Source organism: Uranotaenia lowii, chromosome 3, assembly GCF_029784155.1.
Source record: "Uranotaenia lowii strain MFRU-FL chromosome 3, ASM2978415v1, whole genome shotgun sequence".
Lineage (NCBI taxonomy): Eukaryota > Metazoa > Arthropoda > Insecta > Diptera > Culicidae > Uranotaenia > Uranotaenia lowii.
The window spans coordinates 87,311,712-87,331,331 of record NC_073693.1 but is presented as its reverse complement, the minus strand read 5'-3'; the positions used below and the strand labels follow the sequence as shown (position 1 = coordinate 87,331,331).

General features: G+C 36.5%; 1 protein-coding gene across 4 annotated transcripts in view; it reads left to right on the top strand.

The window, feature by feature from the left end:
• The window catches only part of LOC129754509 (RING finger protein nhl-1), a 168,326-nt gene that overhangs the window by 108,774 nt on the left and 39,932 nt on the right, over positions 1–19,620 (top strand). For all 4 annotated transcript variants that reach the window (XM_055750624.1, XM_055750623.1, XM_055750625.1 and 1 more), the window contains 2 exons: positions 8,472–9,336; positions 9,906–10,046. In XM_055750624.1, coding sequence (XP_055606599.1) covers positions 8,472–9,336; positions 9,906–10,046 — 1,006 coding nt within the window. The remainder of the gene's footprint in view (positions 1–8,471; positions 9,337–9,905; positions 10,047–19,620) is intronic.

The following is a 19,620-nucleotide window of genomic DNA, read 5'->3' as shown; positions in this document are numbered from 1 at the left end:
TGGTAAGAAAAAAATAAGGCCAGAAATTTGATAAATATTTCAAAATTATGACAAAAGTATAGAAAAAATTAACAAAAATGGCAAAACTATGACAAATGTGAAGAAAGCACTACAAAATTTTGACAAATGTGACAAAATTATGATCAAAATTTGACGATAAAATGACAGCAACCTGACAAAACTTATAATGTAAGGATAAATATTTGACAGAAAATTTACAAATTTGACATGATTATAACAAAACAATTTACAATAAAATCACAAACATCTGACAAACATATGATTAAACTATGAGAAAATTATGACAAATGTGGTAAAAATATGGCACAAATTTCACATCAAAATGAAATAAGAAATACAAAAAGGCTGGAATATGACAAATTATTGACAAAAATAAAACAAAATAATGACAAAATTTTTACGAAATAATGAATCAGACAAAACTATGAAAAATAAAATAAAAATATAATAAAATTGTGACAAATATAAATCAAAAATAAAGACAATACAAAACTATGGGCTTGTGATAAACGTAGCTCAGTTGGCAAGTAAGCTGCCTCCTAAGCCGATGTCCGTGAGTTCGAATCCAAGAGTTATCATCAAACCCAACCATACCGGATAAGATTTTCAGTATGAAGCGAAGATATGTTAAAACGGCTATAATCGAACCAAAACAGACAAAACTATGAAAAAAAAAAATTTAATCAATGAAAAAATCAAACAAAACTATGACAAAAATACGACAATTGTAAAAAAAATACAAAATTAGGATAAAATTACAACATAAATAACATAATTCTAATAAAATGGACAATAAAATGACAAAAATCTGAAAGGAACACAACAAACTTTTGTGATTTTTTTGTCAATAATTTTTTTGTCGTAGTTTTGTACTTTTGCCACATTTTTGTCATAGTTTTATCATATTAAAAAAAACATTTGTGATATTTCTTCATAGTTTTGGCAGATTTTTGTTATTTTATTTTAAAATTTGGTCAAATATATCATTTTTGAATTTTTTCGCATTTTTCATATTTTTTCCATAATGCTTTCAAATATTTGTGATTTTTTTTTCGAGTTTTGTCTTAATTTAAATTTTTTGTCATTATTTTATTTTTTTAAAAATTTTGTCAGTTTTTTTTTAAATTTTATTGTCAAATTATGGTCATCTGTCATATTTGTATTCATCTTTTAAACTTTTTAGATTTCGTTTTGTCATTTTTATGTCAAGTTTATCAAATTTTTGTATTATTTTTATTCATATTTTTGTCATATTTTCATCAAGTTTGTCATATTTTCTCATAGTTTTGTCACAAGTGATATATGTAGCTCATTTTGAAAGTTAGTTGCCTCCTGAGCCGATGTCTGTGAGTTCGAATTCCAGAGTTATTATCGAACATAATTGTACCGGATATGATTTTCAGTATGAAAAGAAGATATATTTATATCATCACAATCGAGCCAAAAAAAAATTATGAAAAAAAATTTTCAATCAGTTAAAAAGTACAACAGATGAAAAAAAAGCAAAACTATGACAAAAACTGACAGTAAAATGACAAAAATCTGACAGTACTATATCAAACTTTTTGCAATTTCTTGTCATTCATTTTCATTTTTGTCATAGTTTTGTTACACTTTAATAATATTTTTGTCATAGTTTTATCAAATTTTTATCACATTTCTAAATTTTTTGTCAAAGTATTGTCAGATTTTTGGTATTTCATTGCAAAATTCCGTCACATTTGTCATTTGTCATTAGTTTTTATAGTTGCTATATTTTCCATCATGTTGTTGAATATTTATCAAAGTTTTTTTTGAGTTTTGTCTTTTTTGTAAATTTTTATGTCATTATTTAGTAATTTTTTTTTTAAATTTTTTTTTTTTTTTTTATTTTTAGTAATAGCCAAGCAGTCTTTAAAATCCGAACATAGAAATTTATTATTTGTCCAACGTTTCGGTGCTTGTTGGCACCATCTTCAGGGAAACTAAGATAGTTTAATATAAATGTGAGATTTTAGAATAAAGGTGTTATAAATGTTCTAAGTGTTGTTTGGTCCTACTTACAATAACGTATCTGTCCTTTGTTAATTTACTTAAGATAAGTCTATTGTCACATTGCTGGTCCATCGGTAGTTGGCACATGGAAACGAGATTTTGGTCGTTTGTCTATGGCGGTCACAAGCTACTGTGATATGTCTGAGCTTTGATCGATGGAAGTTTGTTCATTTTGTTCTATGTGTTCATTTTGTAAGCTTTTAGATTGATGCTCGAAGTGTTTGTACAATTTGTCAAATATTGCAGCGTATGCAGTGTTGAGATTGTCAACATCTGTACGTTTGTTTACAGAATTTTTGGTCATGTAGATGTGGCACATTTCCAAAAATTCTAGATTTCTATGGCGTAGTGTGCTATCAATTATTTTGGTGTTTGAGAGTTCGAATCTATGTTTACTTTTTATACAGTGTTCTATAAGAGCGGATTTTTGCATGAGTTTGTCTAACATGGGGGCTGTGTTGGAGTATGTGTTAACTATCTTGTCTAACTGGTTCATTAGTGATCTGTGTCCTGATATTCTGTCGCTTAATCTCTGTCGGGTGAGGCCAATGTATTGGTGGTCGCAATCTTTGCACGGGATGGAGTAGATGAGCTTAGAGCGATCATCGTTTGGTACTGGATCTTTCATGTTTGTGTATATGTTGCCTATGGAATTCGTTTGTTTACTGGCGATTTTGATGGACGGATAGTCGGCTTGCAGCATTTTCCCTAATTTTTCCGTCAAATTAGGTACAAATGCCATGGAAAAATATCTGAGTTGGCTGTTTTCTGATGGAGTATCGTGGGACGGACAGGATGGCGATGGATTTGTTGGTGCTGCTGCGAGGATAACCTGAGATTCGTGCTGGATTGGTGATGTGTTGTTGGATTGGCATGACGGAGTTTGTTCGAACGATCTGGTGACGGCGACGGATGATTGATGGAATGTTGGAATTTGGTTGATGTTATGCTGGTTCAGATGGGTGGTGCAGTGATGTTTTCCGGATGATGTGGGTGTGTTAAACTCGGTATGGCTATTTTGATGGCTTTTGGAAGTGGCGGATTCGATCGGCAGAAGTGGAGTTGATGAGTTTATGTTACGGAGCGTAGGCGAGGCAGTTTCGGTTGGTGATGGTAGTCTGGCGGTGGCTGATTGGATGTTGGGTGGCTGAGATCGGGCGGTGGGAGATATGGTGAACGGAGCTGTTGTTGATGACGTAATTTTGTTTCTGTATTGCAGGTTGATGATGCGGTTGATTAGCGTTTTGGGATAGTTGTTCATTTGCAGGATTTCGTGAATGATTTCTTTCGGGTTTTGGTTGGATGGATTTCGTGAGAGAGAGATGACTCTGTGAATGAAATTTCGGGCAACGTTGACTTTATGCTTGAGTTGGTGGCATAAAGTCAACGTTGCCCGAAATTTCATTCACAGAGTCATCTCTCTCTCACGAAATCCATCCAACCAAAACCCGAAAGAAATCATTCACGAAATCCTGCAAATGAACAACTATCCCAAAACGCTAATCAACCGCATCATCAACCTGCAATACAGAAACAAAATTACGTCATCAACAACAGCTCCGTTCACCATATCTCCCACCGCCCGATCTCAGCCACCCAACATCCAATCAGCCACCGCCAGACTACCATCACCAACCGAAACTGCCTCGCCTACGCTCCGTAACATAAACTCATCAACTCCACTTCTGCCGATCGAATCCGCCACTTCCAAAAGCCATCAAAATAGCCATACCGAGTTTAACACACCCACATCATCCGGAAAACATCACTGCACCACCCATCTGAACCAGCATAACATCAACCAAATTCCAACATTCCATCAATCATCCGTCGCCGTCACCAGATCGTTCGAACAAACTCCGTCATGCCAATCCAACAACACATCACCAATCCAGCACGAATCTCAGGTTATCCTCGCAGCAGCACCAACAAATCCATCGCCATCCTGTCCGTCCCACGATACTCCATCAGAAAACAGCCAACTCAGATATTTTTCCATGGCATTTGTACCTAATTTGACGGAAAAATTAGGGAAAATGCTGCAAGCCGACTATCCGTCCATCAAAATCGCCAGTAAACAAACGAATTCCATAGGCAACATATACACAAACATGAAAGATCCAGTACCAAACGATGATCGCTCTAAGCTCATCTACTCCATCCCGTGCAAAGATTGCGACCACCAATACATTGGCCTCACCCGACAGAGATTAAGCGACAGAATATCAGGACACAGATCACTAATGAACCAGTTAGACAAGATAGTTAACACATACTCCAACACAGCCCCCATGTTAGACAAACTCATGCAAAAATCCGCTCTTATAGAACACTGTATAAAAAGTAAACATAGATTCGAACTCTCAAACACCAAAATAATTGATAGCACACTACGCCATAGAAATCTAGAATTTTTGGAAATGTGCCACATCTACATGACCAAAAATTCTGTAAACAAACGTACAGATGTTGACAATCTCAACACTGCATACGCTGCAATATTTGACAAATTGTACAAACACTTCGAGCATCAATCTAAAAGCTTACAAAATGAACACATAGAACAAAATGAACAAACTTCCATCGATCAAAGCTCAGACATATCACAGTAGCTTGTGACCGCCATAGACAAACGACCAAAATCTCGTTCCCATGTGCCAACTACCGATGGACCAGCAATGTGACAATAGAGTTATCTTAAGTAAATTAACAAAGGACAGATACGTTATTGTAAGTAGGACCAAACAACACTTAGAACATTTATAACACCTTTATTCTAAAATCTTACATTTATATTAAACTATCTTAGTTTCCCTGAAGATGGTGCCAACAAGCACCGAAACGTTGGACAAATAATAAATTTCTATGTTCGGATTTTAAAGACTGCTTGGCTATTACTAAAAATAAACAACGTACAGTCGAAAATTTTTTTTTTTTAAAGTTCTGTCAGATTTTTTTAAATTTTATTGTCGAATAACTGTCATTGGTCATATTCTTGTCTATCTTTTCGAATATTTTGGCCTTAGCTTTGCTATTGTACAGTCAAATTTATCAAATTTTTTAGATGTTTTCTCATATTTTGTCATATTTTTATCCCAAATGCCATATTCTACTCATAGTTTTGTCAGAGTTTCGTGGTTCTTTTTTTGTCATAATATTTTTATTTTGATTATTTTGTTATATTTTCGTCATAGATTTATTAGACTTTTATCATGCAATTTTCAGTCCTTCACAATATTTGAAAGTTGATCGGATTCCACCATATTGAATTTCGAAATGGCGTACCAAAACGTCTGATAGCGAAATGCCGCTTCTATTTATTGATTCCTTTCACCTAATACCCATATTGTGGGTGTTTCATGCAATTTTCAGTCATTCAAAGCATTTTGAAGTTAGACGGAAGCCGCCATTTGAGATTACAAATTTCAGGCACTGATTATTAGTTTCCTTTTGATTCCTCTTCATAACTTTTGCAGTCCTGAAAATCGCAAGATTTTGTAAATTAATTTGCAAAGATTTTTCAACATGTGATTATTTTTTGCAAAATTCCGAAAGTTTTTTTCAGTGTTGAACCGCTTCGCAATTCGCGTGCACTGTGGCCATCCTTCAAAAACGAACTTGCAAAATTCATCCGGTGAATGAACATTTCGCTTCGCACTCACTCCCAGTGATTTTTGAGTTCATTTTCCGCTGAGCAGAAAATGAACGGTAGTGAATTTTTTTCTTGCTGGGCTGTGTTTGTACTCAAACAAAATGTGGGAGGTCATACTCAAATTTTCTTTCTTAGAAAATAAAATGTGTTCGTCACCTTTTGTCAGCGACATTAAAAATACCCTCAGATACGCGTTTCGGATGGTAATCTCCCCAATTCGCGTGACTTTTTGAGTGGGTTACGCAGATCCTCGTTTACGGATTGTTTTTGAAAGCCTGGCGAGTCACAGATTCTCCACATTTTGCTACACTGGGTCCTTGGCCGCAAATAGATAACTAATGATAAACTGAACGTATTTATATCTCCTACTCCATAAATTGCACGTGGGGTCACAGATTCTGGATCCCATCTCAGTGCTTCATCGCATACTCATAGGCGAGACCATTTTCAGGAATCATTACAACTCGAAGTCCGAATGCTCCTCTAACAACTCGAGAACCGACATCTCCTCGTAATGATGCGAAGTTGCCACACAAACCTTTTCTCTTGGGACTCAAAACCTGCTCTCTTCTTTGTTCGTTTGTGCTCAGGCTTTAGGATTCATTTGAGAGCAAACACCCACGGAGGAGATTCCATCCTATCACTTTTTAAGCGGCAGGCGGCAAGAAGGGATGAGAAGACCGACCATCTGCTTCAAAGATGGAATGCTCCCAGAGAGATTGTTGTGCTTCTCACTGTGCTCTGAAAAGAGAAATGCGAGGTCTACGAAAGTATCCGGGGGACTGAGATGAAGTGAGTGGTACTTCAATGGTCATACAGATTTTGCAGCCAATTTTGCGGGAAAATGAGTAAATTTAAGTTGAAATGAGAGAAACCAGTGCTAAGAAAGAGCGCAAAAATGTGCGAATCGTTGCAAATTGTAAAACAGTTCTGTAATTTTGATCATCACTATTCTAAATGCAAAGAATTCTCTCTCAGTATTGCAATCGCCCGAAATACCTTCCTAAGATAACGCTTGAAAAGAAAACCTATGTTCTGGGCATCTGGCTTACCCATGTTGGTTTGTTTAGATCTTTGCTGGTCATTTGGAAATGATTCAATCCGAATAGTTCGAAGATATTAGCTGTTGTACTCAGAGATATGAAGTGTTCATTTGGAACGCGAGGAAAACACATTAGTAGCACACTGAAGTGTGCGCTGGAATGGGCGGAAATTTGCCAGATGTGTAGCAAAGTTCATCAGATGTGCGGCAGAATTCATCAAGTAAAAATAAAACTCACAAAGTGTCCGGTAGAATTCACCAAGTGTGCAGAAAATTTCATAAGATGTGCGTTTCATCTTTAATTTTCGATTTAGGTACATGGGATTCAATGAATACTTCATACCCATTATTTTGATTTCCTGTATATCTCAACTTTTCGTTCAATAATTTCTTCCCTTTTGTTTGGAGCACGAACTTTTGGATAGCAAGAGATTTCCCCTAGATAGAAAGTGTCAACGCTGATTAGTTTGTTGAGTAGATTTATTTATTTTATATATATATATATATATATATATTTTTATAAATTGGATCTCAGTTAAACTTCAAGTTTCTTTGAAGACATCTAAATTCTACTGAACACTAAAGCGTACACCTTTCAGGGATATTATGGCTAGCATCTTACTAATGCTAACACCACTAGCCCACAGAAAGAGTACTCCGTATGCCGTGACTGATACTCGATCTCATGACCTCTGGCTTAGAAGACTTAAACGCTATCCTCTAGGCCACGGTCGGCGGCTTAAGGAGCATATTTAAACTGGCGAATGTGAGATGCTTGAGAAATTGGAGAACAGTTGCCAGGGACCGTGTGAATTGAAGGCAATAAATATGGCAATGGCTTGGCAATAAATAAATAAAAAATAAATGAAATAATGTTACAAATATGAATATTTTAAAATAGCCTGAAATTTGTTTATATATCACCGCACAGCTACCCTTTGAATCGTCACACGCAAAGAGAGCGGTCCCAGGGCGCTCCTCTGCGGGAGCAAAGAGTTACCGGCGCTCTTAGCGATTCTGGCGGAACGAGAAGTGAGAGAGAGTTATTTTCGACTGTCAGGAGTTTTAGAGTTCCTCCTCTACGAGTGATACCGCTCTCAGGATCCGTCCAAAGCCTGCTTGTGCTACTAGAGGAATGTGAGGGTGACGATCCAATTGAGCTTCGAAACCCTGGATCTGATTCGCTTATCAATATTGTCGTGGATCAAACAAGCATATGAAAAACGTAGAAGCAGTTCGTGAGGTCACTGATCTCAAGTAGACTTTAGGGAGTCTTAGAATAGTATATTTATTGTATTAATAGACCCAGAGTAGCACACTGTGGAGACAAGGTGGCTCGCGGTGCCTAGTGCTACAATCTATAAAATGAATTCACCACCTTGATAAGCAACCTATAAATAGTCTGGATTCGTGCCTGTCAAGGTTCATATAATTTCAAAGTTAAACCGTACACCTTTAAATATTATCGAAAATACCTTTTCGGCTTTGACCAGCAAATGAGAAGACTTTCTGCAGAAAGTCATGCAAAATCCCAGCTAGAACCTGAATTAATGATAAGCACTATGAAATTACGGAATATATTCCTGGTATATCTATACCATAGTAAATATCTAAAAAGATTTTTTTTAATCGCGTGTTATTAGGCAGAGAGTGTGTGTTTACAAAAAAAAAGTTTCTGGATAGTTTTATCTAATATGTCATCATTTGTAATGCTTATTACAGATACGGTGCCTCATCATCGCTCTCCTCGCAACCGGCGGATCTCTCCCGCAGTCGTTCGACGCACGCTCTCAAATCTCGGGAGCCTTCGCCGGATCGCAGCACCGGAAGCGACAAGGACGGAGCCGCCCTTAGTTCCTGGGCCCGGTACCTCAAGAACAAATACGGCAACCGGACCACCAAGGACGGCAAGGAAACACCCGGATCGTCCTCGCTGGGGGCCACCTCATCATCCAGCCTTTCGTCTCCATCATCCGCTTCAGCATCATCATCTTCGGCTTCTTCGTCGGCTGCCGCAGCCCGTCGTCTAAGCCTCGGTCTCCCGTTGCGCCAGACCGATATCCTCAGCTCCGATGATGATTCAAAAAACGGGGTAGGCTCCCCTACCTCTCCTACGGCAGCAGTAGTCGGTATACCCGGGGCAGCAGGTATGTCCCCTAGGACGCAGTACCTGCAGAAGCGACGACAACTGTTCCAGATAGGAGGTCGGGGGAGCGAACCAGGTTCCTTCACGTGGCCACGCGGCATTGCCGTGGGCCCGGACAATAGTATCGTAGTGGCGGACTCTTCGAACCATCGGGTGCAGGTCTTCGATTCTAATGGGATCTTCGCCCGGGAGTTCGGTCAATATGGCAACGGTGACGGAGAGTTCGACTGTTTGGCGGGGGTGGCCGTCAACCGGATCGGTCAGTTTATCATTGCCGATCGCTACAACCACCGCATCCAGGTGCTGGATCCGTCCGGACGTTTTCTGCGTTCGTTCGGCACCCAGGGCACCGCCGATGGCAAATTCAACTACCCATGGGGCATCACCACCGATGCGCTCGGTTTCATCTACGTTTGTGATAAGGAAAATCATAGAATTCAGGTGCGTGAGGAAGTAAAAGCACTATGTCAAATTGAGACTTTTTACGAACTTGAAAAATCCTAGGGTATAAAAAAAAATCTTGAAGTTTTTTCTGAAGCATCATTGATGCAAATTTTGAAAGACTATGGGCGTTAATACGAAACACAAAAAAAAACCGAAAAACAGAATTGTGAATTCTACGGAGTCTATGGAGTTTAAAAAAATTCGTGCTAAAAATATCATTGGCGAATAAAATCAGAAGCTCTTCTTTATCTATTTACGTACTCTAATAATATTACCTCAATACTATAAAAAATTTAAAAATATTCACACAAAACTTTCAATTAGACAGACCCTACTTTAACTGTAATTTATGTACAGACGACAATGTCAGTAATATTCTGCCAGCAGAACATTCGGCACAACTCTTGTTAAAAGATTCAGCTAAGTTGTTGAAAAATCGCACAGCTGCTTTTTTTTTCAAAATAAATTATCAATAAAAGACACCATTTATTGCTTTGTCCCTTTCCCCCATCATTCTTTCGAACAATACCCAACTAAAGAATGAATCCATCATCTTCCACCATCAGGTATTCCAATCGGACGGCACCTTCATCGGCAAATTCGGTTCCTGCGGCAGAGACGAGGGCCAGCTGGAACATCCGCACTATATTGCCGTGTCCAACACAAATCGTGTCATCGTTTCCGACTCCAACAACCATCGCATTCAGGTGAGTGGAAGTCATTCAGCACTATTTGTGTGTTCCATCCATATGTGAAGGTGGTGCTTTCATCAACCACTTGAGAAGCATAAAGATAGGCGAAGCGAGAAACCAGATATGATGAATATGTTCCTACCTTCAAGATTGAAAAGCTTCTACCGCTTATGCGTCGTCTTGTTGCTCGATTATTTTTTTTTCCCTCCTTCTACGTGTGCTATTTGTCTCTGATGAGAAACTCTTCCGGGGAAGCTTTTCTTCCCGGTGGAATTGAAAGAAACGCACACATGTGCAGCCGCCTGACTGGCTGACTGACAGACAGAGGCAGGATTGTGCCCATCGGGCGGCAGCAGGGAAGCCAGATTCGAGGAACCCTGGCAATAAATTGGAATGAGTATTCTCTATAAAAGTTTGATTTAAAAATCCTTCTACGAATAATGAACTATGTATCTATTTTTCACCTGTTTTGATTCAGTTTATAAGGAGTGTTTACGAAATAAAGTGGACACCTGTTTTTATATGGTGAAAATTATGCTTTAAAAAAAATCAAAAACACATTTCAACACATATATGAGAATACAGAGCCATACGTCTGTTCTAAGAGCGTTCGTGATATTTTTTAAATACATTTTGATAAATTTTGCACAACTTTGATTGTGACCTTAAGTGCAATTATTAACTTAATTTACTCGAGTTTTCCATGGTGTTTGCTTCTAAAACATGTTTTTTAAGACGTATATCGATTATAAGTCAGTGCCTTTCAATATGTCGCGGTTTGAGACACTTTGGATATTTTTTTATTTGGATATTTTTGACACTTTGGATTTAAATTGATCACCGGAGAAATATTATTTAACAACAGAAACTTGTAAAACTATGATTTATGGGCGGATTTTTTAAACCTTTTGGAAACTTTATGGAAACAAACAACAAGAGGAAAAATATTCTTAATCTTTCAGGGAATGCACGTTTGATAAAAGAAAGACTCGACAATTTGGATGAAAGGAAGACCATACATTAATTTATTAATGAAATTTTTCAATCCACTTTTCTTTTTGTGTTTGGTTTCTCGAATTTAAGTGGTTGGTAAGAAACAAATGGTAAGATGATTGGTTTAAATTTTGTACTTGCGCTCTTTTTATTGGTATCTCGATGATCTCGTTGCGGCCGTTTCTCGGTGGTCGACTCGTTGGGGGACTTCTGCTGGAACATCGTAACGGGATCGGACGAATACAGGAACAGCACGGAGTCCGGAATTGCTCTTTGGCCAATTCCCGCAACAACTCGGCCTGTTGGGCGTAGGCCTACCGTTTCACTTCGGTCCGGTGAGCTCTTCTTGTGCACGGTAACCACGCGAGTGTCTCACTCTATCGAGGGGCAAGTAACGGATTGGTCGGCACTAGAACACCCAGAGGGAATTCCCACCAGACCTCACCACAGCACGGAATGCCCCTAGGGGGTTGTAACGGGAGCGGGGCACTTGTCACAGGCACGACCTAACGCACTCGCGGGACACCGGTGTGTTCGCGTAAAGGCTGATGGTGATTCACGGCACTGGGGGAAGACACTTGTTCTGGGGTTCTCTTCACTTTGCCACCTCGACCGACCAGCTGGGAAATGCAGTCGTGAAGCTTCCAGCTGGCCGTTGAAAATTGTTCAGATCACTGCCGGAACTGATAATAACGGGGGAAGGGGGTCAATGCCACCCAAGTGCGGTTGGTAACGGGCTAGTCACGTAAGGTGTGTGACGCGCTGTTGCTGCTCAACCTCGGACCGGAAATACTCGAAAAAGCCTCGAGTCTCTCGAGATCCTTCTATTTATAGGTTTTCTTGTCCTTTCATCGCCATGTTCCCATTTCCCGTGAAGCATGTTTTGTCCCCTTCGAAGACTCTCGATGACAGCAACATGACAGGAACAATACAGGAACTGACATATAGAGGGCTGGTGTCTTTTCGAACAAAACATTTTATGGCGTGCATTCCATAACAAAATATATTAATCTAACAAAACTAAACCTAACAAATAACTAACTAAATGAATAATAAATAAATAACGCGAAAATAAATAAATAAATAAATAAATAAATGAATAAATAACGAAGAATTTAATAAATACCTAAATAAATAAACAAAACTAAATCCCTAAGTGACACCAGCCGATTGCTTTTAAAATTAGGACAAGACACCACACAAACATGTAGATATCTTATCCAAATTTTAGACATTTTCAAACAATAATTTTTATTTACAATATTTACAAAGTTTTCATCCAAATTGGCCCAAAAATCACAATTTTTATTGTAACCATTAAATGAATGGTAACAGGCCTTTTGTGTGGCATCTCCTGCACGAATTTTATTTTTTATTTCCCATTTTACCTTCAGTTTGTGGCAGTTCCATCGTCGATATCCATAACGTAAAACTCGATCAGTGTTGGGTAGATGTAGTCCGGTACATTTTCTAAATATTTTTCGAGCGTTTTTATAAAGGAATTGATTTTTTTCTAAATTTTTCTGCTACACTGATGGCCTTTTTCACGGTAGAAAAAGCGGCAACAAGGTGGAGTTAAGTCGCGATTTGACACAGAACGCCTATTTCATAGCATTTCATATAGATGTGAGCGGCTACAAATATCTTGCCTTACATTCTTGGAGTGAATCACAAAACTCATGCGCATATTGAAAGTGATTCCTAGAATTTTGGGCTCTTTTCTATATGGTATTGGTATCCCATCAAAAAATACTTTGAGCTTCCAAGGTTTATGGTTTTTAAGGCAGATATGACTCATGAGACACATCTCTGGAGCCACCGTGAATCCCATGGATTTGGCTCATTTTGTTTTTCCGTCAACACCTATATGAAGTTTCCTGCTGTCCACTTTAGGACTACATCCCGTAACAGCTACTTAAATATCATTTGCGCAAACTAAAACGTGTACCCCTTTATTTAGATTTTTAAAGATGAATCGCAATCAAAAATAAAGTTTCTGCAAGTACAGAACCATGCGGAACACCATTTTTTTCGTCTTTGACAGTGGACAGTGTTGTTCTTATAATCACTTGGAATGTGCGGGCGGTTAAGAAATTTTTAATGAATTTTCCTAATTTTCCACGTATTTTCCAAAAATGATTTTGCATTTCATCATGCTTATCTTCTCTGTATTGTTCCAATTTTAGTGTATGTCCAGCTGAAGCTAGGACATTAACTAATTTTGCTTTGAACAACACATTCCGCCACAGCTCTAGATAAGGCTTGTAAAAAGCACATTGCGGTCATAAAAACATAATAAAATCTTTCTATCCAAAAAAAAAGGTGTTCGAAATTTTTGAATACAAATTAAAATTACCATAATTCAAAACCAACTGAACAGAATGGTTTTTTTATTCGAATGGAAATGCAATTTAATGATAATGATATAAAACGCGTTTTTTTTTTTTAATTTTACCTCACACCATTCAAACGAACTTCAGAGGTTCCTCAAGTCAAAAATTCTGATATTTTGACAATTTGAAGATGCCAAAATGTGCCAAACTACGTCAACTTTCCAATCCTTTTTTCTAAATTTATCTTGTGTGACTTAAACAGTTTTGACGGTTTTATGATTGAAAAGTACGGTTTTTACCACTTTTTTACATTTTATGTGATCATGATCTTAAAAAAATCCATAAAAATATATGCTTGTACGCAACGTTTAGTTTTTAGCTTCAGCTTTCTTGGACGCTTAAGAATTGTTCTGTTAGCATTTCGTAAGGCTATGATCAATTCGAATCCGGACAGTTACAAACGTGTGTATATAACTATATTTTCGTCGAAAACGCTCACTGAAGAAGGTAGTAAGTTGCTATCGAAATACTGGTATATGAACTTTTCATTTACCGTGGTTGAATTGAAAGGAATCTTTCGATTGCTTTGATTCGGCTCCTTATACTTCTTAACCATTTGTGGCAAAAAAAAAGAAAAAATCGACAGTTCATGAGTTTTCCAGTTGGCAATAAAGAATTTCCGAGGCGATCGTGCAACATTATTTTTACCATGTCTTTTTGCATCGTAAATATCTCAAACACACGTTATCTTAAAAATCTGACAAAAATAGGCAAGATAGTCCTTTTCATAACCAACACAACGCTCATACAATTTTGCATATCTGAGCACTAGTAAAGTAGCTACCACCGAAATAAAGTGTCCGGATACTAAATGATCATAGCTTTAGTCTTCTTTCGAAGGATGTTTTGGAAGATTTTTATTGCTCAGACTTTGAAAAATAGAAAGCTGAAGTGCTTCACTTGGATATCGCCTTAAAAAACATATTTTAAGAAACAAGAGATATCTAGCGTTTAAATAAGTAGTGCCGAATTGACACTCCAGGAACTCTAACGGATAAAAATTTCTGGGACGGATGAGGATTACATTTTGTCCCGCATACGAATGATTATCTTTATTATTTTAAGTTAAATAGTTTCTGTGTATTTTTTAAATCTCGACAATATATATGAATTAAAAAATAATTCCAATGGATTCAGATTTGAAGGGCTACGAAACTTTTATTTAAACCGAAATTTTCGAAAACCTGATTTTTTGTGCCAGATGGTAGATAAAAATAAACACTTTATGCAAAAAAAACCATAAACACCATAAATGGACAATGTTAACTAGAAACAAAGTGACAAAAACACATATTTGATGATTTCCTATAGTTATAGATGTTTGAAAATTCTATCATCTACCATTTTGATGAGCTTTTTAAAAAAAATCATATTCTCGTTAAATTCAATGATCATTAAAATTAAGGAAGCCAAAGGGATCATATTTGGAGAACTGGAAGCCATTCGTTTTGGCAAAAAATAATTGGATTTTTCTGCCTGTACCAGTAATTGTGATGTAAGAAATCTGTTTAAAAATAAACACTAAATTAAAATGGACTCTTCAACACCAAACAAACATTTTGTCTGAAGACAGTTCGAAATAAATCCAAAAAATATTGTATGTATGCATACACATAAGAACCACATACATTTTGTAGATTTAACCTAAAAATTGTTCTGTGCAAAAATTTAGCTTAATCGGACTTGATTCAGGGGTGCCTTGAAGCACTCAAAGTTTCCTAAAAAATCATCTAAGGAGGGACCGAAGTAAATTGAAAAGATCTAAATTTAAAATTCGATGCCAAATAACTTAAAAATGCTCAAAATGTTGAAACTTGGTGTTAAATCGAAAAAAAAAAATTGTAGAAAATCGACATTTCTTGGATATGTAATGCTTAATTCACTTAGAAACGGGATACTTTGATCTGGTGAAAGCTTATTTTCGTAAAGATTATTTTTCTTGAGTTCAAATGGGATCGAATGGGTATCCAATCCAGGAAGGATTGCGATGACGTTTCATCCGGCCAAAACACCTATTGTCTAGCTGCAAGATGTTTGTGTAGAAACGGCATCAAATTTTTTTCTTCAAACATTCATTTTTGTACACATCTTCATTGATAGCCAAACCAAACGGCTTCAACAATGGCTAAGAAATACCTCTCTCAGAAATGGCTATGTAGGGGAACATGCTCTAGAATGCTCCACCTAAGCGAATCGCCGACTTACTTGTATTTTGCGTACATTTTTAATAAAAAAACGAGTGTACTCGTTGAAGAGAAGGGTTTTCCACAAATGCTTATAATTTCATATTACTCAAATTCATTTAGTTGCTTTAAAAACGTGATTTTTAAATACGATATCCAAGTAACACAGATTATGTCAACTAGTATTAGGAAGTTCTATTATGGTTTTATTATGACATTTTTTGTGCAGCGTTTTATGACGGTTTAATTATGGTCATACAAAATGCTCATATTTTTGTTTCGACCATATGTTTTCAAATAGTTTTGAAAACGCTCATAAAACATTTATTAAACATGCTGTTTTAGTTATTTCGAAAGAGTTATGAATGCTATGTTTAAACTATAATAAAACCCAAACTTAGAAGTTTGCTCCAAGCTTTTTTTTTGCATGTTCTATAATAGCACTCAGTGCATGATAATTAAACCGCCATAAAACTTAGTGACAGTTCTTGATCAAGATGTCAAAACAGGACACGCTCAGGTTAGATAGCACATATTTCAATTGGAACTTCCCATTTTTACACATTTTTGATAAGTTATGTGTGTTAGTTTTGAGTTAAAATAATAAAATATTATAAATCTTTGAAAACTTGAAATCACCGGAAGTGGAATGAATATCTTTACAATATGAGTATTGAGGGAAAGGGCCCAAATAGTAGAAAGAAAATTTGTTGCTTGACGCCATCATTAATCCAAGATGACGGATTCCGCTTTTATTTCCAAAGCTGTAAATAACTGAAAATATCATGAAACCTTCACAATATGGTTATTAGGTGAAAATGATAAAGAGTAGAAGACGCATTTCGTTGTCCGTCGCCATCTAAAATTCCAAGATGGCGGCTACTACTCAACTTGAAAATACTGTATATGACTGAAACTCACATAAAACGCCCACAATATGGGTATAAGTTGAAAGAGATCAACCGGTAGAGGTCGAATTCCGTTATCTGACGTTGTCTTGAAATCCAAGATGGCGGCTTCCGCTGAACTTTGAAATGTAGAAAATGACTTAAAATGACATGAAACCCAAACAACATTGGTATTGGGTAAAAGGGCTTAACGAGTAGGTGTATAAATTCGCTATCTGACGCCATCTTGAAATCCAACATGGCGGCATTCGATAAACTTTAAAAATGCTAGCCTTTTTACCCAATACAATATATTTTGGGAGTTTCATACTATTTCATTCATTTACAGAGCGCCAGAATCAAAAATAAACTTCTTATAGCTTATCCCAATTAATCCCCCATATTTTGGAGGTTTAATGCGATTTTCAGTGATTAACAGTATTTTAAAGTTCAGTGGAAGCCGCCATCTTGGATTTCAAGATGACGTCCGATAGCGAAATTCGACTTCTTCTAGTTTAGCCCTATCAACAAATACCAATATTGTGGGCCTTTCAAGCGATTTTCAGTGATTAACAGCATTTTAAAGATCAGCGGAAGCCGCAATCCTGGATTTCAAGATGGCGTCGGAGGAAAAAAAAATCGACTTCTTCTAGTTAAGCCATTTCACCCAATACCCGTAAAGTGATGGTTGAATGCGACTTTTTGTCATTTACAGCATTAAAAGTTGAATGGATGCCGCCATCTTGGGTTTCAAAATGGCATCTGAAAGTGAAATTCGACTTCCATTCGTTTAGCCCTTTCACCCAATTCCCATATTTTTGAGGTTTCATGCGATTTTAAGTCATTTACAACATTTTAAAGTTCAGCGGAGGCCGCCATCTTGGACTTCAAGATGGCGTCAGACAACGAAATTTGTTTTCAACTCATGATTTATTCCACAGGTTAATCATAACCAACCAACCCTTTTTAATCAAAAAGTCTGTCCTCATTTACTGTATTAATGATTAACAACTCAGAAATGAGGAACTCATCCTAAGCGTGTTATTGGTTGACTTGCGAGAGAAACGTCAAATCGTAGCTTTTTTGGGGTCATCATAAAACCATAAAAAAAAACTAATTAGCCATTTTTCTGACCATAAAAAGGCTATTAAGCATTGAATTGACTAACGCCATGTTGGTTGCAAAATCGAAGGGCACAAAATGACGTCATGTTGATAGATTCACAATGCAAGCATTGGAAATTATTTTTTCAGGCCTATTTTCCATCAATTCCATCATGATTGACCATCAGATTTGACGAGGCGCATTTGTTTTAAGATACTATTTCATACACATTTTACCTAAAATATTGACTGGCAGTAGAAAAGATGCTCATAATATGGTTAAAACATTGGTTTTTTGGCTATTAACTTTACCATATCATATTTCAATAATGCAATCATCATTCATCAACCATTATGGTTGCTGGAAAAAACTCCAAGAACTCACAGAATCGAAAAAAAAAACAAAAATTGCTAACATGTTTAATAACAGCTTTTTAAAAGCTTTGGTGACCAACATTGATGACCAACAATGATTGGTCATGATGACGTTTCCAGAATAGGGCCTGATTTTGGCTTTATGCTATAGTCCGAACGAAATTTTGCTGACCATTATAAAGCTAAAATTGTTACTTGGGTATTGAAAGCCACAGAACAAAAATGTGTTGTAAATACGCGCTGCTGTATATTCAATACGCGCCCAGTAGCCGAACACACCCGAAAGCAACTGAAGACCGAAAAAGAATCTTTGACTGAAATGAAAATAAAAAACACTATTCGAAATTAAAAAAAAAAGAAAAGTAGAATTTTTAGACTGAATTAACACTCGAAAAATGGTTTTTATCGTTTTGTTCTTTTTCAATGTAAATTTTTCGTTTTGAAAAATTGATGCTTTTCTCAGCTTATAACAATTGGCGCGTTATAACAAGCGCATGGGCCGTGATAAAACATTCCCACAAAAAGACAATTTTAGCGAGCTCAATATGACTCTTTTGCATAAAATCATATTTTAGATTCTCCTATAACGATGTGTCAGGAAATATTGTCTAATTCATTTTTTTTATGCTTGGTGACACCTTATTGAAGGTGTGTTAAAATTTAGATCGAAATGAAGAAAAACCTAAATTGTGAGGTTTTTACGAAACAGTGGTACTTTAAGGAAAAATTCATACTTGCCATGGCCTATCACAGATTTAATGGTAACAGATTCTTCAAAACCCGAGTGGCGCGTATTAGCCACCTGGGGCATTATATGAACTTTCCCCCTACAAAATCACTTTCTGTTCAAACTTATTTTTGAACATGTATTTAATATTCGGAGATATCCGGAATGATTTTTTACAATCCATCGACATTCGGATTTAAGAGTCGAAATTTGATCCTCAGTGAATTCTGGGGCTTTTGTCTTCTTTCGGCACTTAACTCCAACTTTTTTCAATGTCTTGCCAATGTACTGGTGAGAAAAAATTAACTTTTTGGCAGCATCCCGTTGGCTCAGTGAATCCTTGTTGTTGAAGGCACGAGCGAAGTTCGTTTCCGTCTATAATTGTTGCTGGTCTGCCACTGCTTGCGGATTTAAAGATTTGGTAAACAGTGGAAACCGCCATATTTTAACTTTTAAAATGTTGTACTGTATACTGTGTACTGTATACAAACATAAACATAACAAAAAATTCTGGAGAAAAGAGGAAATGAAAAGCTAACACAAACACACTCTCATTTCTCTCTTAGTTCGTTTATGTTTGAGTATTGGGGCCTTCAAAAAATTCCAAAATTCAAGTTGGCATCCGTTTAATTAGAGATATTTTTTAGTATTTTTCGCTCAACAAATTTCGAGTTGGAACTCATGGATTGAATAATGTTAACAAGAGTAAATATCCAAATTGATTCAAATCTTTAATTTATAGCGATTTTCACCTTCTATAAATTGATAACAAGTTTTTACATATGCTTTTAGGGAAAACTTCTGTTAAGCGGCTCAAGTCAATCAAATTTTCCAATTAGAATTTATTATTTTTCATTAAAATCTCTGAGTACAAATCTAACTAATCGTTTTTGAAATTTTAACTTCATATCTCAAATTATTTCGTATT